The sequence below is a fragment of the Strix aluco genome, chromosome 1 (genome assembly GCF_031877795.1).
Source record: "Strix aluco isolate bStrAlu1 chromosome 1, bStrAlu1.hap1, whole genome shotgun sequence".
Taxonomy (NCBI): Eukaryota; Metazoa; Chordata; class Aves; order Strigiformes; family Strigidae; genus Strix; species Strix aluco.
This window is the reverse complement of record NC_133931.1, coordinates 159,308,096-159,328,101: the sequence shown is the minus strand read 5'-3', so window position 1 is coordinate 159,328,101 and position 20,006 is coordinate 159,308,096. Positions and strand designations below refer to the sequence as shown.

Below are 20,006 nucleotides of genomic sequence, written 5' to 3'. Positions count from 1 at the left end.
ACATACCCCCCGGCTCCAGGGGGGCTCCCCACAGCCCGCAGCTCCCTCAGGACATACCCCCCGGCTCCAGGGGGGCTCCCCACAGCCCGCAGCTCCCTTAGGACATACCCACCCCCCGGCTCCGGCGGGGACTCTCCAGGGTAATCTCGGGGGGTGCTGCTGGAGCCCCTCACGCCTCCTCCCGCTCTCCCCTCAGGGCTCGCAGGGCTGTTTCTCCCCTTTTCCCCTCACCCCTCGCTGTCAGGCAGCGTTTTGCCCTTTCTCAGCTGCGCTCTCCCCGAGGCGCCCGCCCGTGGCTGAGGGGCCGGGCTGGGCCCTGCGGTGGGGCCGTTGGAGCCGGGGGCAGCCCCGGCCTCGCCTCCCCTCACAGAGGCCGCCAAGCCAGCAGATCTCTACCAGCATCTCGGCACTTGCACCTGATAAAAGTTTTCTGTGTATATTTACGTCTAATTCTGTTTAAACTGGCTAGAAGGTTTTGTCTATTTGGTGAACGATCTCAAAAAATTGCATCAATGCACGAACAGCAGTGGCCTTGAAAGTTACTGTTGTGAAAGCTTTAGGAGAGAGACATTTGCCATGTAAATACATCAAACACCACTGCAAATCCAATCCAGGAGCAGGAGAAAACTGGTGATGTTTTGGATGCCTGTGCGAGGTGGGCATGTGTGGAAGAACCCCCTGTAGGTGTGACGTCTTTTCTGTAGTCGCAGTTTGTTAAGGTGCAAAAGCTTATATTTTGATATAATACAAATGGTGGCGTAAGGTAGGCTGACACTTTCTTGCCTAATGTCCTGTTGTTTCTTGGTTTCTGCAATATCCCCCTTACCAGAGTGCTTTAGAGATATCTCCCTCTGTGACAAGCAGCTCATGCTACCATTTTTGTCCCTCGTGATTTAACAGCTAAATTTTAATTTTGTCCAGAAGTCTCTAATCATTGTTACTCAGTTCAAGGCAATACTGAATACCTCGACTGAAAAATGAAAGACGTTTTTTAATGTTAGGTCATATCAGGCTAGAAAATTGGCATTTTAAGTATGTTCTGATAAACTTCAGCTGTAGTAACATGCTGTAACACTTTTGGTTTGGAACTATAAAAAGGCATATCTTCTTTTTCTTTCTGAGTTTATTATCAGTAGAAATTAATTTTATCTGGGTTGTAATTGTGTGGTTTTTTGTTTCTTCGTTTGTCAAATGTAATGAAAATGAAGAGAGAGTTTACAAAGAAAGCAAACTTTTCTCATGTTTAGTATATTAGGTCTTTCATCTATTTTTACAGTAGCTGAACAAGCTCTGGTAGAAACATTTCTTACTGACTGTCCTCATTTAGGCCCAGCCAGCACCAGGCCACTCACTCACTCCTCCCCCTCCCCACGGCGGGATGGGGAGGGGAATTGGAAGAAAAAAAAAAAAAAAAAAGGTGAAATCTTGTGGGTTGAGATAAGACCAGTTTAATAGAACAACACAAGGAGAGAAGAAAACGATAACAATACTAATAAGACGAATATATAAAGGGAGTGATGCACAATGCAATTGCTCACTACCCGGTACCCCACGCTCAGCTCCCCCGGTTAGATCCTGAGCATGGCATCCAATATCCCCTTGGCTGGTTCTGATACAGGGAAATGATCACCTGCTTTGCAACTTATTTACTTATAGCAACTTACAGCAACTTATAATGATTTCTGAATATGGCTTAATAATCCTGCTTGCCCAGACTGTTCTGTGGCAACTTACCAAGGACTACTGTGTTCATCAAAACAAAGCAGTTTTCTGTGGAAACTTACCAAGAACTACAATGTTCAGCAAAATAAGAAACATGTCCTTGGAAAGCAGATGTGTTCTAACAAGTTGAGTCTTTGTAGAGTATAGATAGCCATATATGGACAGTAGAAATTAGTATGCCAGTGCTTTTAGATAAGATAAAAGGAGTAAACCAGCTGGAACCACTCTAGTTGTTCAAGAAATTGTCTAAAAGAATCTGCGCATGCTCCGAGGAAAAGTACAAGGTGAGAAAGACTACGAGCCTTCCTCCAAAAGACCCCCAAAGACGCCCACCAGGAGGCAATGCACAGGCGCAAAAATAACATAAACTGCTGACACCAGCCTTTTGAACTAACCCAGCCTTACTTATGCATATGGATATTTGTATTATGTAATCCAATGAATATGTATATCCGCACTCGATAAGTTTCTGGTAAAATGTGCTGTTGGTGTGCAAGCTTTGTGGAGAAATCCCCTGCGATGGAATAAACATACCTACTTTACAACTCTCTCTGAGTTGTAGGGTTTGTTTCCACGAATCAGTTCCCCTCACCTGGCCTGGCTGCGCCCCCTTCCCAGCTTCTTGTGAAAATTAACCCCATCCTAGCCAAACCCAGGACACTGATACATTTTTTCAAGAGGCTTCAGCCTCTCTTTTATTCACCTCTTTTATTCACCTAAGGTATAACACTCCATGTTATTTCAGGACTTGATCTTGTATATTAAACAAATGTGGAAGCAGTGGGAAAAAATATTAATGAAATGTTTAGGTGTGTGTATTTGCCATGAATATTATTGCTTGTTCATAGAAGATAAAATGCTTTTGAGTATTTCAAAAGTTCATTTTCCTTTATACTTCTACTGATATTGTACATCCCACTTAATTTTAGAAAGAACTTAACTGCATTGCGTTGTGGTTTATTTTGGCAAATGACATTTTGGTAAGGTGACAGAGCACATTTATCTAGGTGGAGAAAACATCACTCCTAAGACGTGCTATAATTTAGAATTTGGTTTTACTAGAGTGTTTGCTACTTATGTGCTGGCTCAACATAACCTGCCTGCACAATGATGACCAGAACAAACACTCTTTTGCAGTTCTTCAATGGTAGTTTAACATGCCAGGCAAACTGGCTTCCTGCCAGCTGCTGGAAACAATGTGAGAAGTATATAAATTCTGGGTTTTTAAAAAGTGAATGAATGAACAGATCCATCTGCTTCACTGCTGTCAATATTGGGAGGATGCTGCTCCCCTAAGATTACGGTTTTTGGCAGACATTTGCTGGTTTTGTAGTGCCTCTGTGATAATGTCTTCATCTTCTGTGACTAGCCCCACATCCCAAGAACAGGATTAGCTGTGAATTCACCTTCCACGTAAGCCTTTCCCCCTCCTAGTTTTTCTTTCCCTTTTCTTGGAAGTATCTAGCTTTTGATAAAGGCAGCAATCATGAGCATAATGTGCCCTTTGGGCTTGTTACTCAATGTAGTTAAATGAATTCATCAATATCTTTTCCTTCTCAACTTAATCATAGAAACAATTGAGACATAATCCTTATTAATAAAATGTTAAATATAGCCTTTTGATGGGAAAGGTGAGTGATAACGTGTAGTGAGATACAATTATACCTGACAGCATGGACATTTTGGTAGTTCCAAGACTTGTATTTTTTATATAATGTTATTTTTTTTGTAATAGTTGCTTTAATATCAATGCCTTGTTATCACACTAAAATGATTTCATTTCTGCAGTAGCCTTCATTAAAGCTTATATAACAAGCCTGGGAGACACACAAAACACTTAAAGATAATAAATATTGGACGAAGTAAAATATTCCAATGTTTTTTTTCTTCATAGGCTCTGGTCTCAATGATGGGCAGTGGCATGAAGTCCGATTCCTAGCAAAGGAAAATTTTGCTGTCCTCACCATTGATGGCGATGAAGCTTCAGCTGTTCGAACAAACAGCCCTCTACAAGTTAAGACTGGAGACAAGTATTTATTTGGAGGTAAAAAAATATCAAAACAAGTATCTGTTTAAAGTGATGTTGTCTCTTAATCTACATAATAGGTGAAATGGAGCTCAGGATGTAACTAATTCATGTAGATCTTAATATAGCTAAAATGGCTAGGTGCTGCTCATCAAAAAGTGAAATGCTAAGCTTTATTTCACTTCTAAGAATGTTTTCACGCCTCCTCATCCTTGCAAAAGAAACCCTAAAAAGTTCTGTACAACAGTCAGTCTAACTTGGAATGATTTCTCAGATCATCTCTGAACATTTCAGAGACCGTTCTCTGAAAGGGGAACCTTCCATTAGTAGTTTAATTACATGGCCCTGAGAAAGAGAGATAAACTATCTTTTCAAGTTTGGAATCCTGAAGGCAAAAAACTAACATTGTTCAGGACTGGTCTTAAGCTTTCGCTAATTTCTTTAAGAGCTGTTATGATTGTGGGTAATTAAGAAGCTCTCATAAATTAAAGCCTTAGATTGTTCAGTATTTCTGTCTATTGACAGTCCATATACTAAAAAGAGTTTTTGCAAATTGTAGCTTGAATGTTTATTCCTCTTGCTCTTCTATGTTAGCATTTATGAAAATCAAAAAAGACCATCAAAACTCTTGGATTTTTTGAATACATATTTAAATTTCTATAATAAGAAGGCTATTTAGCATGCCAAAATTATTTTTGATATGCTATCTCACAGGGGAAGGTTGTTAAGGGTTTTTTAACTCAGACATATTACTTTTTGTACTGCTAGCCAGGTTTTTTTAAAAACATCCAATTCAGGAATGATCTGCAATCTTTGTTCAAGCAGAATTCTCAGCAAGTTCAAATGCTAAGATGAAAAAAGAGTTGTAAACTGTACTTTTGAAGTGTCCCACGCATGTGGAGTTGCACATGAAAGCTTCAGGCAGAGAACACAGATTTTAAAAGTAGAATTTATCAGTGTTGAAAACTGGAGCTTTTTCAAACTTAAAAGATGCATATCCAATAAAAATAAAATATAAATGTGATACTATAAATAATCATAATATTACCCAAGTGATAGAAAAGTTAGTGGCATATGAAGTACCTTAGGTAGAAAGGGAAAAAATCCTTTCAAGGTTATTCTCGTTTCATTATTACCAAATTCAAGTTGGTCTGTCACAACAGGTAAGCTTCCTGTTGCTGCAACATACGTCGTTTCCAATATTCTTAATTCAGCTAATATTCTGAATAGGTTGGGGGTTTTTAGCATGTTGCTTCAAATAAGAGTTCTAGCATAGCGAGTTGCCACATGCTAAAGCCTGAAAATTGTTTTGTTGTCAAAACATAGTACCTTCAATTTGTCAGAACAGTCTGAGACATTAAGTTATTAAACACACATAGGAGAAAATGAAAAGAAATGCCATATGTAATACATCGTCTGTAAGATTATGTTGATTTTGATAGGTAAAATCCCCAGACCATTATTACATTTTTGGAGAGAGATTGATTTCTTCTGAAATGCTTTTTACCTCTGACTCTTTGGTTATGAGGGATAGATTTTCTTGTTTCTCCAGGTAGTTTTTATACCCTTTCTTGGTCAAAATATGTGTTGGTTTGTTATCATTTCAGGCAGATTCTGAAATCTGCTTGATTTGTAATTGTTGACCTGTACTTTATAATTCCACCATCCTTCCATAAAAATGAAGTGTGCATGTAGATATTGTTCTAGTGGGATATGAAAGTCAGTCATGAATTCCCTGAAGCGTTATTCCCACATCTGTTCACCCAAATACATGGTCCCGTTGCATAAAATAAGGGGGTTTTGGTTTTCCTTATTATCTTATGTAATCTGAAAGGTCTTCTAAAGGTATATCAAAAGAATAGCAGTGTCCTAACCTTCATGTCCAATTTTATTTCAAAATAAGAAGTCTACATTTGCAACACTGTACTTTTGCATTTTAACTGTCTCAAGCTGTGAATCTGAGGAAGTTGTATTCCTGACTTGGATCTGAGGAACGGATTTATTTTAATATGCTCCCACATGAATATTGCTATATATATGTTACTTTGTGATATATATCTGTTAATTAAATATTACTTGCAACTTAAAGCCAGTATTTTGGATACATATTAGAAACTTAATTTTTATATTCACGATCTGCATCTTATGAGGCAAAGGTATTTTTGTTCTATTCCCTCCGCATATATGTGTTCTTCCTTATTTTTCTTTAGAAGCACTCCAATTTATGCTCTTAATAAGTAATATTTGCAAGGAAAGGATGTAGAGGTGAGAACAGTGAGGAACTTCAAACATTTGCACCACTTGGTAATTGTCATCGAAGAAGATGTTTTCATTAGATTCATTAGACATAAATTCAGATAAGAAAGTGTCAAGTAGTTTTTTTCTGCAAATATGAATAATTGGTTAGGAAAGGGACTACTGCCTCTTGAATTTGGAGGATAGTATGTTTCATTTTTTGCAAACTGCTAGATGGCTAGCAGAAAGAATTATCTATTTTTTGGTGATGATAAATTTTCAGTGTGAAGAGGAATCCAGTAGATTTCTTTGCTAGGGATCTGAATACAATAGCTAAAAGTTGTACTATTTGACTATTAAACCTTTATATTATTAAAATTCAAACGTGTATCAGAGATGCAGAAGTTAAATGATCAGTTTTAAAGATATCCATGTTATGATAGTAATCCTATCCCACTGCTATATTTCTTGATCTTACAAAACACTGAGAAAGCTCAGTCCATTGAATTTGTTTGGAGAGCTTGTAGAGCATTTCTAGAAGGCTCTGAACAATCTTCTGATTTAAGTTTTCCCATTTCATCTTTGAAAGAGATACCACATGTATGCAAATGGTTTTTTTCTCCAAACTTTCCCTTTCCCTGATTTCACAATAAGTGTGTCTCTCTAAGTTCTGCTCTCTTGGTGTCAATATAGCAAATATATTCTATAGGCAATGGTGTTGTCTTTGCTGAAGAAAAGATTTAAAGGTTGTATTTCAGCACTGCAGTACAATATTTTCTCAAAAAATATATTGGAGAATTTAAAGAGAAAAGTAATTACAGTAAAACAGGTACTGCCTCAAAGTAGTAAGGCAGACACTAGATAGACCTTTTCTTTGAAAATAGCTACAGCTTTTACTGTAAGAGAAATACCACATATTTGAATGTGAGTTTTTGAGACAATGTCTATTTTTCATAAGAGTTATCATTTTCATATATTGTTGTCATAACTTTGCACTGGTGATATCCCATAATATTAGTTTTATAATAAAATAGACAGTCTGTCAAAATTGGGAATGGATTAAAGATTGAGTGGGAAAGGAGAACATTACTATGCCAAATGTAATGATAAAACATTCCAGACAAATCAGAAATATTAAACTGACTTTTACACAGATAGGTTTGCAGTGACGTCTCAAAAAGTCCTTAATATTACTCACAGTATTGAAACAAAAAAATGACTCAACAGTAAAGTTTTTACTGTTAAGCAGGTATTCTTTATTAGCAGCGCTGGGGTCGCCCTGGGGATTCTCCACCATAAGGGCTCCCAAGAATTAACAAGGGACATCAGTTTACATACACACAAATTACACATATTCATTAGATTTCATGGAAAGGGGTGTCTTATGATAATGAGTTCCCAGCATTCATTTACATAGTCCAAGCATGCCTAGTGAAAATAGAGTGAGGGTCTTCAGTGGTCGAGAGGGAAGTAAGTAGTCTTCTTCACGGTGTTTGCTAGTTGACCTCTTTCCAGAGCATGTGCTGTGAAGTAAAGTCCGGGTGCCTCCTTCCTAAATCAGCAAAATCATCCTCCCTAGATAGTGTCTCCGTGTCCTTTTGTTCAAGTCCCCCTTATCTTAGATTCCCATACTAGGAGTTGCCCAAGTGTCCATTGAAGGCCTTGAGTCTGCTCTCAGTGATTTAGGTAGAGAGTGTTTTACTCTGTCTAAGCAGACAAAGAGGCCTAGAGAAACAGTTAAGGAGTCCTTGGGAAACAAATGAAGCAAAACACAAGCAAAGCTTTCATGCATCACAATTTAGTCTTAATCAATGAATGTCAGAAATTAATTTGTTTGAGCCCTTTCAGTATTTTGATTAGAACTTGGTTATGACAGTCCAGTATAACTATATAAATAACAGGGAGAATACAGAGACATAGGACAGTTGTGCTCTAATTCCTGGCATTAGAGATTTTGGCCCAGGCAGGAACAAACCTGTGAGTCAGAGTGCTCCCTCCCTCTGTGCATGCAAACGGGTACAGTAAGGGCCGGTTGAACACTGTGTAGACACTGAAGGCATTAACAAGAGAACAGCTCGTTTGGACACCAAGTGGTACACTGGGCCTGGATAGTCAGCCTCCCTGTCTAGTAGCAGCCTCCCGCTACCAATTTGAGACAGTTAGCCTTTTAGAGAAGCCAGACCTGATTGACACTCTCTGTTTCCCTCAAACTAGTTCTAAATGTGTTCTGGTTATTCCTTAGTTAATTCATTCATTTGAATAGAAATGCTTGGTATTGACCACCAAACCCAGAGTTTTACAACATGTACAGCAATATTTGAATAAATGAGATGTGGAAATCAGAGTCTTCTGTGACTTCTGTCCATAGTACTAACTTTTCTAGTTTTGAAAAACTGTAAGTAAATCATAAATCATGAGGACTCTTTATTTCTCTGTGAGAGAATAAATCATGTTCAGTACTGTTACAGTATTATTTTTTTTTTCTTCCTTTGTGCCTCGCCTGTACTGTCTCCCAGCACTACTAAGATCCTCTCAAGGGACAGACAGCAATGATGTTTTATTTAAGCCTAAGCTGTAGATCAGGCGTTCCTGTAGATTGTGTGAACGTGTGCTGGTGTATGTAGGAGGGTGGGTGCTAATTGCCTTTTACTATTCTGTATAACTATTCTTCTCTCCCCACTGGTTTTATTTCCTTCTCTTTCTTGTCTTGAATTTGGCTTTTTGGAAAGAAGTGAACTTCTTTTCCCTACTAAACTCTAGAGAATGATGTTTCTTTGTTGTTTCCAATTATCTGCGTAAAACAAAAAAGCAGAACAGAGAATCACAGAGTGAAAATGAGTCCATTAACCTCATTTGCACTGTTGGAGATAAAGGGGTTTTGTGAGGCATCTTAAGCTTGCACCAAACCACCTAGTAGCTACCTAGTGCCCAGAGGAAATATTTGATTGCAGATGTAATTTTGACCTGTTTCTGTTTTACAGCATTTCTTTTAAATTTTGTCTACTTTCCCTCTCCTTTTCACTGGCTTAAGGATGGGAGATAAATTTAGTATGGGTGATGAATCTTCATTGAGAACAAAGGTATGCAGTGAGCATCTGTCAATCCACTGTCTGCTGTTTTTTCTGACAAGCAAAGATGAATGGCCTATGCAGTAAGGTTCCTCTGGGACACCAGTCTATGGCATATAGAAAGTCCTTCCTTTCTTTATAACTGTACAAATGCACTCTGTACGGAGTCTTGCTCCTGGAGTAGAATTCATTTGTTTCTGAAAGTTGTGTTGGTCTGAAATCCCATAGAATTAGAGGTGGTGAAAGGAGGGAGAAGGAGGGAAGTCAAGTGAAAGAGAGAAAAAATACCTTCCTCTGTTTCACATGTTCTGTGCTCTTCTGTGTATGAATCTTCCCTTCTGAAACCCTGTCATCTATAACCAAAGTCTTTGGGTGGTGTGCTTACATTTTTTATCAAGTTATCCATCGTTATCATTGCATGGACTGGTCATTAACAGCTGGTGTAGTCATGGTCAGACTTCCTAGGTAGTGTCACCAGGATTTCAAAAGCACTCAGACTATCATAATCACAAGTATTATCAGATAGAAAGGGGGCAGGGGACTTTTTTGTAGCTAAAATTCAAATGTGTTCAGCAAAACTGAGGTTGAGTTGTTAGATGTTATGTGACAAACAAACAGGATCCAACCAATGGCAACTCAGGTTTTGTGTTATCTGTTAAAGGAAACTAAAGCCCCTGCTGACATCATTCCCTCAAGCCTGCAGCTTCTCACATTTCAGTAAGGAAACAATGACGTTAGGTTGTATTTACATTTCTGCAGGTTGATCAGATTTTTAATGTGTCAGGGCTTCAGTTTTGGTGGCCACTTCTTCCTTTTGCATGTATGACCACAAGACTAGATGGTCAAATTTGCATTTCTTGTGGAAAGGATGTGATTTGAAATCTTTCTTCTCTTGATCATAGCCCTGCTGTAAGCTCAAATACAAATCCATGAGGAGAACACAAAGCAAATTCAAAATAACTCAGAGTATAATGTGATTTTGTGTATCTTCAGCATTTATCTTCAGGAATCCTCCCAGGTCAGTCCTACTAAATAATGATAAACACAAGAAATTGAAATAAAAAAAGTGGAATGGTTTGGGTTTTTTAACCACCCTTATGCTTTGCATTGTTAAATCCAGAATGTTTGTAAGTCAGCAGATGAGCAAAGAATATATAAACCTGAGCAAAGCAAGGAAGTGGTGATGTAGTAAGCAAAAAAAAAAAAAAAAAAAGGGCAGGCAATTATAAGCACCTAAGCCCCTCTCTGCTATTTAATACATGATTTAATGCTTTATTATCTCATCTGCTCTCTTCCACTATGAACAATGACACACAGCTGAATTCACACTTTTATACAACTGACAGAACTGAAGGGAGTCGTTCAACATTACCCATTAACTCGTTTTATGCTTTTTTTCATCATGTTTAAAATTTTGTTTATTTCATTCAGATAATTTGAATGTTAGACAAATGAGACCAGGTACAATAATGGTGACATTCTATAGTTAATTTTAGTAATGTCAGTAGTATTGTTAGTGATGTTATAATATGTCAATCCACCAACACGTTCTATACAACGGTACAAGCAGAAATACTGGAGATAGATTGATCTCCCAAAATAAAACAGGTGCAGGCAGAAAGCTGATACTTTGTGCAAGCAAATAAAAGATCAAATATATGATAATGTGAGTTTAGGAATGGATATATGGGAGCGTGAGTCTTTCTGGAATAACTTCAGCTTTTGAGCAAAGGCCTATTAGAGATGAGAAATGTCTTCTCACTGAAAAATGAATGAATGAAATTTGAGATGTGCTCTCCTTGTTATACAACATAAATCTCTTGCTAAGCTGAAGGTGTTAGCTACAGAGTGTGTATCTAGAAGTTTCTCAAAAAAATAAACTGAAGAAACTGAATCTCTTTTGCTTTGTTTTCTTGCAAGCACTGAAGCAAATTTCTGTGTGCAGCAGATAAGAGAACAACAAATTTTTCAACACATTTTCTTTTCTCTTACTGACATTTAAAACCAAGAAAGAACAAAGAATGAGGAAGAACATGTACTGTAGAGACCAAATCTGCATGGATGTGGGAAGGAGTCAACTGACCTAATAGAACTCTGTTGTCTCTAATTCTGTTTCACTAAATACAGCAGTCATATGGTTGCCCCAGCCTCAGTCAGAAGCAAATTGTATCAAGTCTCTGAATATTACAGAAAATTCAATTAAAAATAGAGGAAATTCCCTACACGGTATAGCTCTTGACTCAGAAGGGAGTCAAGAAGGGCTTGTAAAAATCAATAACGCTTCTTCTTAAAGAAAAACTTTTGGAGAAGGAACTGTCTGGTGAAAACCCAGAAGAGAGCTATTGGAGACACACTCAGAAGTGACAATTCTACCTATATTCTATATGCCCCTCTTGCTGCTGCTTTAGTAGGTCAAGCTACAAGGTCTTTAGCTGAAATAACTGAAAAAACTGCCCACAGGAGGGGAAGGGCAGGTATTTCAACAAGCAGTGAATGTTGGGAGGAATATTAACCAGTACTAATCACTAGACAGTACTGATTGGGTCTGTATGGTTTTAGAACACTGAAAATAATGTAGTCTATTGATAGCATTTAGGAATCACAAATATGTCTGTGTGAATGTGCTGAATTGTATTGTGAAAAATAAAACACATGTGCTTTCCCAGTGTGCGAAAATAATCATGCTCCCAAGTAGTGGAGAATGCTAATTAATACTTGAATAGCACTTCTACCAACTTAACCTGTTTTTCAAAGGTATCCTGGCTCTGCTTCTAGGTGTATGAATGTGCTTATTGTCCACAACCACAATTCAACACACCTACAAAAAAAGAAAAATAAAAAGGGAAAAAAAAAGAGAAAAGGTAAATTCTGGGTGCCATCAATAGGCTATATTGTTTTCAGAGGATTTTCTTGTTTTGGGGAGTGACTTACTGGTGTTTCTCAGTGGCTTTTCCATAGGTGTTAAAGTATCTGTGATTTTCCTCTTTAAAATAATAGAACCTTGCTGGAAGCACAAAACAGTGGAAAATTGCAAAGCCCAATATTGCTGAACACCTGGTGCCCAGAGCAGACACAGGAGGGGAGAAGATCTGGTGATTTGTGTTGCCATGGCACCAGGGAGGCACACAGAGCGGGGTGGAAGCCACGCTGTCCTGTTCTTTCACTTTGTGCAAGAAATGTTTTGCACAACTGCTCAGAAGTTATACCAAGAAACTTTTTGTGCTTCTGCTCCAGGAATGGTGGTTTGACTGCAGTCCCACACGTGCACATGCACACATTTCACACACTTGGCACTATAGTGGATATATACTGCCCCAAGTTTGTACCTAACTTGGAGGGATGAGAATTCGATACCGAATTGGAGGGACAGATGGGTTTGTTCTCCTTGCCCCCCCCCCCCCCCCCCCAGAAGAGATGCCTTTTAGTAAGATTTGTGATCTCAGCTATGCTGAGTGCTTACCTGGGAAACTGAGCTTGTGATTGCAGTTGGTTTTGTTTGTAGAGCTACATAGCTATTCTGCAGTTTGGGGCATTTATTACTGGCCATCTCAAAGAATCTGTAGGTGTTGCAAAAGAATAAACTCTACTATTCGTGAACCTGACTGCTGTTTTTGAATGCGACCCGACCTACAGCACGTGGGGCTGTTCGTGCCTCTGGTGTCAGGCCTATAGTCATGGCAGCAATTGGCTGTGACCTATTAAGAGATAAGTCCAGCCACCCCTGGCCCCTCTAATCTTTGAGGATGGGCTAGAACGCAAGGGGATTCACCGCTTACTAAATTTATCCCTCACTTAAATACAATAAACCTACATCAGCCTCCCCTTTTCCTCCCACCCCTTCTAAAGACAGGTTTTCATTTGCATTTCAATGTTTTAAGGATGTAAACGAGCACCTATTAACATTGTAAACAACACTAAGCAAGAAGATGCCTACCTGCCATTGATTGCGGTGGTAGTCAGACAACTTACTTGCATGTTTCAGAAAATCTACCTATCTGTATAACTGTAAACATGAATAACTTTGGAAATCTGGTTTAATGAGTCATAAATACAGGAGAAAAAAAATCAGGATATGTTCCAGAACTCACCAAAATATGGTGTTTGTGAAAGTGGAAGATAGAGCAAAAATATAATTACTTAAATAAGAGGCCTGCCTGACTCATATGGTCTGAGCTGAGAATGGTTCTCAGTGCTGATTGTAAATACTGTCTCATGTATGGAACCTGACTGGAGCTCCAATTAAATCTATAATTACTGTCTGCTATTTCTACTATATAAACAAACTGCAGGTAGCCCTTTGTGTCTAGGGCAGGCTGTCAATTAAATCCTTGCATGCCTACAGTCCTAGGCTGTTATTATCACCTTTCACTGAAGACAACAAATCCCATCATATAAAAGTGACAGTCTAACGCTCTAACAGGAACACTTATTAGTGATGCTTTTGTAAATCATGAAGTAGATTTTAAGGGCTTATATCTTTCTAAAGAAAGAACATTATTGAATCTCAGTCAGTGGTTTGAAGCTGATTTATCTGCATAAATTGGCAAAACTGAACTGTGAAGCTGAAACAGAATGTTTAAAGCCTTGTTTTTATCTTTTCAGCAAAGCACTGAACCTACCTGTGTAATACTTTGAAGCAGGACGTAACAAGTTGTTACGTCCAGTGTAATGTGCTGATGGCAACTGCCTTATTGCCCAGTTTAAGGGCATTAAATTACCTTGTCAGTGTCAGAGTATGTCTACTTTAAGTTTAATTTGGAGTGGACAAGGTTTTGGTAATACGGTAGTGAGTATTTAATAATGATGATCTCTTTAACCAGCAAACTGCTGTACCATTTTGGGTTATTGAGTCCTGTCAAAGACAGTGTCATTCAGCTTATTCACTGGATGGCCACAAACCTTTTTTTTTTTTTTGCATTTTTTTTCCTACAACAAAACAATTTGTCTGAGATTGGACAATTAGCATAAATACTCTCTGTAGAGCTGTTAAAAAATCCTGTGTTTATGAATGAAGAGAATAGAACAGTTTTGAGGGGTGATGGTCACTGTCAAGGTTATGTTGTAAACTGGAGAAAAGTGAAACTGGAGAAAAGTGAAACTAGAACTGTTGCCATGGCAATAAAACATACTATTAGCCTCTTTGAGTTCATCACCCATGATACCAAGTGCACACATAACTTGAGTGATACTGAGAAGTGATTTTACAGACTTTCTGTTTCTGGACTGAGACCTGTGTGCTTATCACTTGATTTTGTCCAACAAATGCAAGTGAGATTAGATGCTGTGACTAGTAATACACAATGACTGAAAATCCTTCAGTAAACAAACTTTTATTTATCAATAAGAACAAGCCAGATAGTGGTGTAGAATAGCAGTGTGTATGATTGTGTTTGTGTGAGAAGAATCTTACTTTAATCTATAACGACAAAAGTACTCTCTAGATGACACTAAGAATATTTCTTTGTGAATCTTTTTCCAAGTAGATGAGGCCTCAGAAAGAAGCAAGCTGTAATGATGCTTGAAAATGCTTCATCTGCTTCTTGCACTTCATTTTCACCGTTCTTACTGACCAGACTTCCCAAAACACTTTCTATACTTGCTTGTTATTTTTTTAATAATCTTTTTATTCCAACAGATTGATGTTAATTGTTTGAAAACTGATTCTTATATTTGATTCTGGAATTTGGAAGCTTTCTTGGAGCTTTAGAATAAACTATTTTTTTAATTAGTTAGGCCTGTGTGGTTTCACTGGCATCATAACCAAACTGAATGGAATTTTGAAAAGAGCCTTTCAGATCGCAGGTTCCCATGATTTTCATTCATAGGAATAGGTTGCCCAAAGTCTGACCCTCTTGCTTTTTTTCAAACTCTCTCATTTATACTTTGTCTTTGCAATTCGTGTTCTCCATAGACTTGATAAGAGCTTTTTCTTGTTGCATTTTGCTTGATTGCATTTTCAATATTATATTTTATTACAAACTTAACTAAAGAAGAGAAGACATGAGTGGGAGGGAAAGTTTACCACCTTTTATTATTTGAATGTTTTAAAGATCATGGTATGAGTAAACAGTGTTCATGCTGTTAGTGACTCACAGTTATTCTGCAGATACATGATGAAAAAGTTTGAGAAAGCAGAAAGAGATGGAATGCTGCATTATCTTGATGCATGTTGAAGAAAGGTCACTGAGGAATTATACAATTGGAATAATAAATGAATCTTAAATCTTTTTGAGAATAGTAGGGCTCTTTTTGTCAGTTATATATTCCTATTTAATTTTTAAACAGATTTTATTATATTTATGATCTCAACAAAAGTCAAATAGGACAGGTCTTTATAAATGCAGTGAGTGATCTTTTCAGAAATCTTACAAGTATTAGCAACAAGATTGCAATCATATCTCATGGTAGTGCCCAGAAATATAAAAATATCACGCCATCATATCCACCTATCATTTGGTAAGTGGAATTCTCCTTTGGGTTGATGGCTATATTTTGCTGCGTAAAAATAGTGGTTCATAGTTCTGCTTTTGAAATGTGCCATAAACCACTGGGATGGGTCTGCAAAATGACACAGCCATGTGTGCATACATGCACACACATTAAAAATGAGTTCAACGGAACTAGTTTAGCTTTGCAAAGAAGCCTAAACCCTTTCTCCTAGAGCTTTAATGTTTTGATGTTCAAACGAAGATGCAAACTCCATAGCTGGTGCAATCTACCTGTAGAAACAATTCCTGAATGTCATACAAGCATGTGAAATTTGAAGGTTTTTGTTGCTGTCTCTGTTCCATGCTTGGACCTGTAATGGGCAGATACTTACGTTAGAACTAGATTATGCCCTATGCAAGGTCCTTTTAGCTTTCCATTGAAGCCTTTCAGAGTTATGTTCAGGCACTGTAGCTGACACCTGTCAGCAAAAAATTATTGACTTGGTTTACATACATTTTATAATTAATATTCTGACATCTGAAATGACCTTGTAATTTAAAATTGATAAAGAGAGATTTTTAAAAATCACGTTTGATTAGGAGAGTAGAAAAGTACTGCAAGCAAATATCTTCATGGCAATTTTGCAGTAAAATTTTCATTAATTGTGTTGAAGAAATTTCCCATGATTTTAATATCTTTTGAAAGTGTTGTATACTTTATAATATTGCTATTAGAAACGTACTTGCAGTTACTCTGGACTCTACCATATTCTTTACAGAGATGTATTTAAGAAAGACTTTAACTAGCAAATATATTCTTACTACATCGTTACAGCTAGGCAACTATCCTAGTCTTTATATTTTACCTTTTTCATTTGTTTCCCTAATCAAGAACAACTGTGTAAGGACTCCGCTTGGCTTTCAGTGCTAACCCAGATTTTACTGTGCTGAAAAAAACCCTAATCTTTTCAACAGGGTGATACTAGCATTCAGGGTGATCTTAAGGAAATTTATTTCTATCCAACATCTTTTTAAAGTTTGGAGTGTCACACACAGAGCATTTTTCCTTAACCATCATTTTTCATGAAACTGCTCTGAAATTAGTCTCATTTACACAGCTCACTCCATTTTCTGCTTTGCTACTTTCAGAAAATGCAAGGGCAAGAAGAATCTGATTATTAGCAGTTTCAGAAACACCCTTAGAGTTTACTGCTCTGCAGATCACAATGACTGTGACTCACCTTTCTAATCTTATTGATCAGCAGTTTCATTAACTTTCAACATCTCAGAAGCTTGAAAACTATATGTAAGATGTCTTTGCTTAGTGAAATAAATAACAGTATTTTGTCTGTATCATAAACCCAAGACTATTTCAGAAATACTTTGCTTTTAATGAAAGTAAAAGAGGAATTAAAAAAAAAAAATCACAAAGTGCATGTAAAATTAATTAGAAAGTAGATTGTTAAATGTGCAGGGTTTACAATAAAAATATATATTGAACAAAAAATCACTAGTACAAATGTATAAAACATTTTTTTAAAAAATACATGAGTGTATCCCATTCCCTTTTTCTGCCTCATATTGTCAGGCTCACCACTTAACAAGCTGAGGTGAATGCTTTAATCTGCCTGAAGTTTATGAGGGTATTTTGATTTTGTGCTTCGTCAAAGCTTTTGTTCTTCGTTTAATGCACCCTGCTATTCTATAATGTGTTATGTTATAGTGATGCACTATTTATCATTTTTAAATTATTATATTTCATCACTGAAATTCAAATTTCCAAGAAATCTTCTTTAACATAGTGGAATAAATTTGTCTTTATTATCTCTGATGACTAATTGTCATACTTATCTAAGTTGATAAGAAGTGTGCATTTGACTTTTTCAATAATTTGTTTTCTAGCCTAAATTAAAGATTGCAAGGTAAAAGTGGATTTCCATTTTATCCTCCTAAAAGTCTACTCTGGGGGAAATAAAGCTAATGATTTGGAGAGGGTTCAACACATTTCAGCATGTCTGTATGTGACTCTTAGCAAGTCATTTAATGTTTGCTGTTCAGTTCAGCTACCTATGAAATGAGATTAAAAGTACTAATTTGCGGGTGACTAATTTAAAAATGGCTGTGGACAACTTTACATTTGGCTCTATTTTCAATACTTCTGTTTTAATTTTCCTTGAATATTCAAGTCCTATTTTTTTTATTAAAGAAATAATTATAAAAATCTCATTTTAAGCCCCAGTGGCTGCATATTTACTGGTAGTGTTTTATGTTCATTTGTCAAGTTCAAAATTTCAGCTGTTGTTAAAGCAACACTGTGTGAAAAAAAGGAGAGTTTTATGAACAAATACGCTGTTTGAAATATAAGTTGTGTTTGTTAGATGTATAAAGACGTTTAGAATTGTTTGCCCCTGTTTTGGAAGGCTTATATGCTTTCCAGACATAATGGATTGCAAATTGTATATACATATATATGTGGGATAAAAATATCATCATGTGATTTCCAGTTTGTGGTACATTAGTTAGTTACATAAACGACCCAGTCGAATAACGAGGACAATACTGTGTGTGACTTATGGACAAAACTAAAACAGAACGAACGGAATGAAGCAAATGTAATTTCAGTTTGTAAATTGAAAACAAATTACTTATTTACTCACTGATGAAATTCGGAAATAATTTCCTATAATAAACAAGTTCAAGATTTTTATCATCTCCTTTATGAACAATTTGCTGAATTTTCCCCAAGGAAAACATTTGTTGCATATGTATCTTCTGATAAATTACTTACGGTTCCATTTTAATAAATTACAATCTGAGAGACTTATTGCAAGAGTTCTTTAAAAGGTATTTGTGAGTCAGTTTAGATTTATAAGAGAATGACACAATGCAAATCAAATTTTCAGTTATTGTTATTGATAGTAGTATTATTTCAAATTAATCATCGTATGCACAAGGGATAAAGATGGCACATCCAGGAATATGCTTTGAAGATGCACTGAAATGATTACTCTTGGAAGACTAATAGGACTGAACCTTCTTGCTTAATATATTTTTGACAAGCAGTTAATTTACAGAGATTATAGAAAGAGATTTGTATTAATAAAATATCTAATAATATAAAAATGATACTGTGTTCAAGAATTAAATCAATTTAGGTAAACATAAAATAGAATGACTTTTTGTTTCACTAATAGGCAAGGACAATGTATTTTTTTAAACTGAGGGAAGGCTAATTTTTTACTCAAGAAGAACAAAATATTAGGTGTTCTATAATTTTGTGAGAGTTTCTTCTGTCTCCTGAATAGCAGTTGTATAGAAAGGGAGGAAAAGGAGTATCCTTCAGTATTTCAGCCTTAATCTTTCACAACCTATGAAGATAGGTATACTTTAAGAAAAACAAACCTTGTATTTATTCTGAGGGGTTTTGTGTCATGGAGTTTTATATTTGCATATCTCAGAATCTTATTTGCAAGTTGATAGGTGGTAGTAACTGGCATGAAAGACTTCAGATACACAAATATTCTGTACATCAGTAATGAAACAGATTTAACCTTAGAGGTAGTGAAGAAATGTACCATTGTTTCACAACTAGGCTTTGTGATGTACTGATGCTGCCAAAATATAAGTTCTGGAGATAGATGATGAAGTACTATTTAGGGGAAGAAAAGAAGCATGTCAAACTTAAAATATCACTTTGAATTCTATGAAAACTTACAATCTTAAAGTGTTTACTCTTTCAGTATAATAGAAATGACGTTAATTAAGCTGCTTAAAGCATTACTGAAAAGTACTTAGCTCTGTGATCAGAATACTCTATAGATTACAAGCCAGAATAAATGCTGTGGAAATCACTGATTATTTTTTATGTATTTTTTACCAAGTCCATTGGTCAGTATGAGCAAATTCTGTGTTTACAGGAACAGTGTGATTGAGGGGATACACACCACTTCTAACTTCATGTTAATGCCAAGACAGGACATTCTGTAAAAGAGCGATTAGAGGGCTAGTCTTTTATTCCATACTATGTATTTGCATACGTTTTTAAATAAAATTAGGTTACCTTTTGTGGGAGTTGAAAGGTGAAGGATAAAAATTATTCTGATCCTTAAGCAGTCTGTATTTCAATTTGTCTTGGAAGCTGAAGGAAAACTGACACAATATAACTTGAAGGACGTTGAACTCTGCAGATGCTAGTGCTACTGCTCTGTGCACATGTGAAATACAGATGGATAAAGGAGAGTGCAGCCAAGTCATTTTTGGGTGTGGACAAGATAATCTAAAGCTGTAAGTAGCCAGTTGTTCATAATTTCCAGTGAAATCACAGCTAATATCCAGGGCGCCTTGCTTTCTGACTTCATGGCCATGCTGCTGTCTCTACTGCCTTTCTACAGGATGTGTAGAACCACAAGCCAGTTAAGGGGCACTAAAACAATAACACCGTCCCAGAACCAACACATCTTGGGGGTATGTCATTGAGGCAGTTCCTTTCTAGAGCTCTTGCTCCTCAATGCCTTTTGACTTAAAACT

The 20,006-nt window shown here is 36.8% G+C and overlaps 1 protein-coding gene across 1 annotated transcript in view; it reads left to right on the top strand.

Moving 5' to 3' along the window:
* CNTNAP2 (contactin associated protein 2) overlaps positions 1-20,006 on the top strand; it is a 1,208,164-nt gene that overhangs the window by 666,038 nt on the left and 522,120 nt on the right. Inside the window, exon 9 of the mRNA XM_074842898.1 lies at positions 3,617-3,766. Coding sequence (XP_074698999.1) covers positions 3,617-3,766 — 150 coding nt within the window. The remainder of the gene's footprint in view (positions 1-3,616; positions 3,767-20,006) is intronic.